Source organism: Verticillium alfalfae, genomic scaffold (assembly GCF_000150825.1).
Source record: "Verticillium alfalfae VaMs.102 supercont1.1 genomic scaffold, whole genome shotgun sequence".
Taxonomy (NCBI): Eukaryota; Fungi; Ascomycota; class Sordariomycetes; order Glomerellales; family Plectosphaerellaceae; genus Verticillium; species Verticillium alfalfae.
In genome coordinates, this window is record NW_003315038.1 from 2,904,275 (window position 1) to 2,905,786 (window position 1,512).

General features: G+C 58.9%; 1 protein-coding gene across 1 annotated transcript in view; it reads left to right on the forward strand.

The window, feature by feature from the left end:
- Positions 1-329: 329 nt before the first annotated feature.
- The window catches only part of VDBG_00891 (conserved hypothetical protein), a gene marked incomplete at both ends in the record, with an annotated part of 2,415 nt that continues 1,232 nt past the window's right edge, over positions 330-1,512 (forward strand). Inside the window, 2 exons of the mRNA XM_003009162.1 lie at positions 330-523; positions 601-1,490. Coding sequence (XP_003009208.1) covers positions 330-523; positions 601-1,490 — 1,084 coding nt within the window. The remainder of the gene's footprint in view (positions 524-600; positions 1,491-1,512) is intronic.

Consider the following 1,512-nt stretch of genomic DNA (forward strand, 5'->3'; position numbering starts at 1 on the left):
AAGGGAAGTCCTCTGAGGCAGTTGTTGATGTACGACCTTTGGTAGCCTCGACAAAGGACCATCTCCTTTTCTCACATTCCTTTATACGCCACGGGCTTGACCATCCTCGCGCCGCGATCCACACCCCATCGCGTTACGGCCGATCCCTACCGAGACCCCTGACACCCGTTGATCCAAATTGGCCGCCCATTTCAGTCTCCGATTCCACTACCATCGGATTTCTTGAAGCCAGCTTCCGGCGGGTCGCTCTTTGACACATCTCCTCCCTCTTCGCCCTCCTTTGCCTCAGTCGCGACGAACGCTGGCAGACCTGCCGTCGCCCTTCCATCATGAAGCTCTCCACAGTCCTCGTGCTCGCCACGAGTACCCTCGCCCTCGCCGTCAAGAAGACGAAAAAACTCAAGAATGAAGATCCAAACACCTACTTCAACTCGGTCAAGGTCCCTCCCATGCTCGAGTTGACACCCGACAACTTCGACAAGGAGATCAATGCGACCAAGCTCGTTGTCGTCAAGCATTACAGGTTCGTCGCGTCTACCCACAGCAGCAGCAAGCATCTCGCCACCGAAAGTGGTGCGCTCACCAGATCTCATTCAACAGTCCCTACTGCCCGCACTGCATCGACTATGCCCCGACCTACCAAACGCTCTACGAGTACTACTACACCTCCAAGCCCGTCACCCCCGAAGATGTCTCCTTCATGGAGTTCTACGACATTCGATTCGCCACCATCAACTGCGTTGCCTTTTTCGACCTCTGTGCCTCCCTCAAGGTTCAGTCTTACCCGAGCACCATTCTGTACAAAGACGGCCAAGCTGCCGAGATTGTCAAGGGCGTCAAGGGGCTCGACGTCCTGACCACGGCTTTTGAGCCCTTCCTCGAGGCCGCCAAGCCCGGAACCCGTCCCAAGGAGCTCAACCTGCCCAAAACCGGCGACAAGCAGACGCCCGACTTCAGCCCCGCCGCCGCCATCACCTCTGACACCAAGACCGACGCCGCTGGCGGGGCCAAGACTGATGACCTTCCCAAGGCGGCCCCTGAGGAGGGCAAGGACAAGAGCAGTGCGACGCCCGACAAGACGACTCCTGAGAAAACTGTCCCGAGCCCTAAGAAGACGATTCCCGAAGCGCCTCCCAAACCCACCGAAACATTCAACCCTGATGGCGTGTCGGTGGCCCTGACGGCTGAGAAGTACGAGACCCTCGTTACAGGGTCCAAGCAGCCATGGTTCATCAAGTTCTACGCCCCTTGGTGCCACCACTGCCAGGCCCTCGCGCCCACCTGGGCCCAGCTCGGCAAGGAGATGAAGGACAAGCTCAACATTGGCGAGGTCAACTGCGACGTCGAGGCCAAGCTCTGCAAGCAAGTCGGCGTCCGCGCCTTTCCCACGCTTCTCTTCATCAAAGGCACGGAGCGCGCCGAATACGAGGGTCTTCGTGGCCTCGGTGATCTCAAGTCGTACGGCGAGGGTGCCGCGGCTGCGGCCGTCGGTATGTATACTTCGACGCCGCC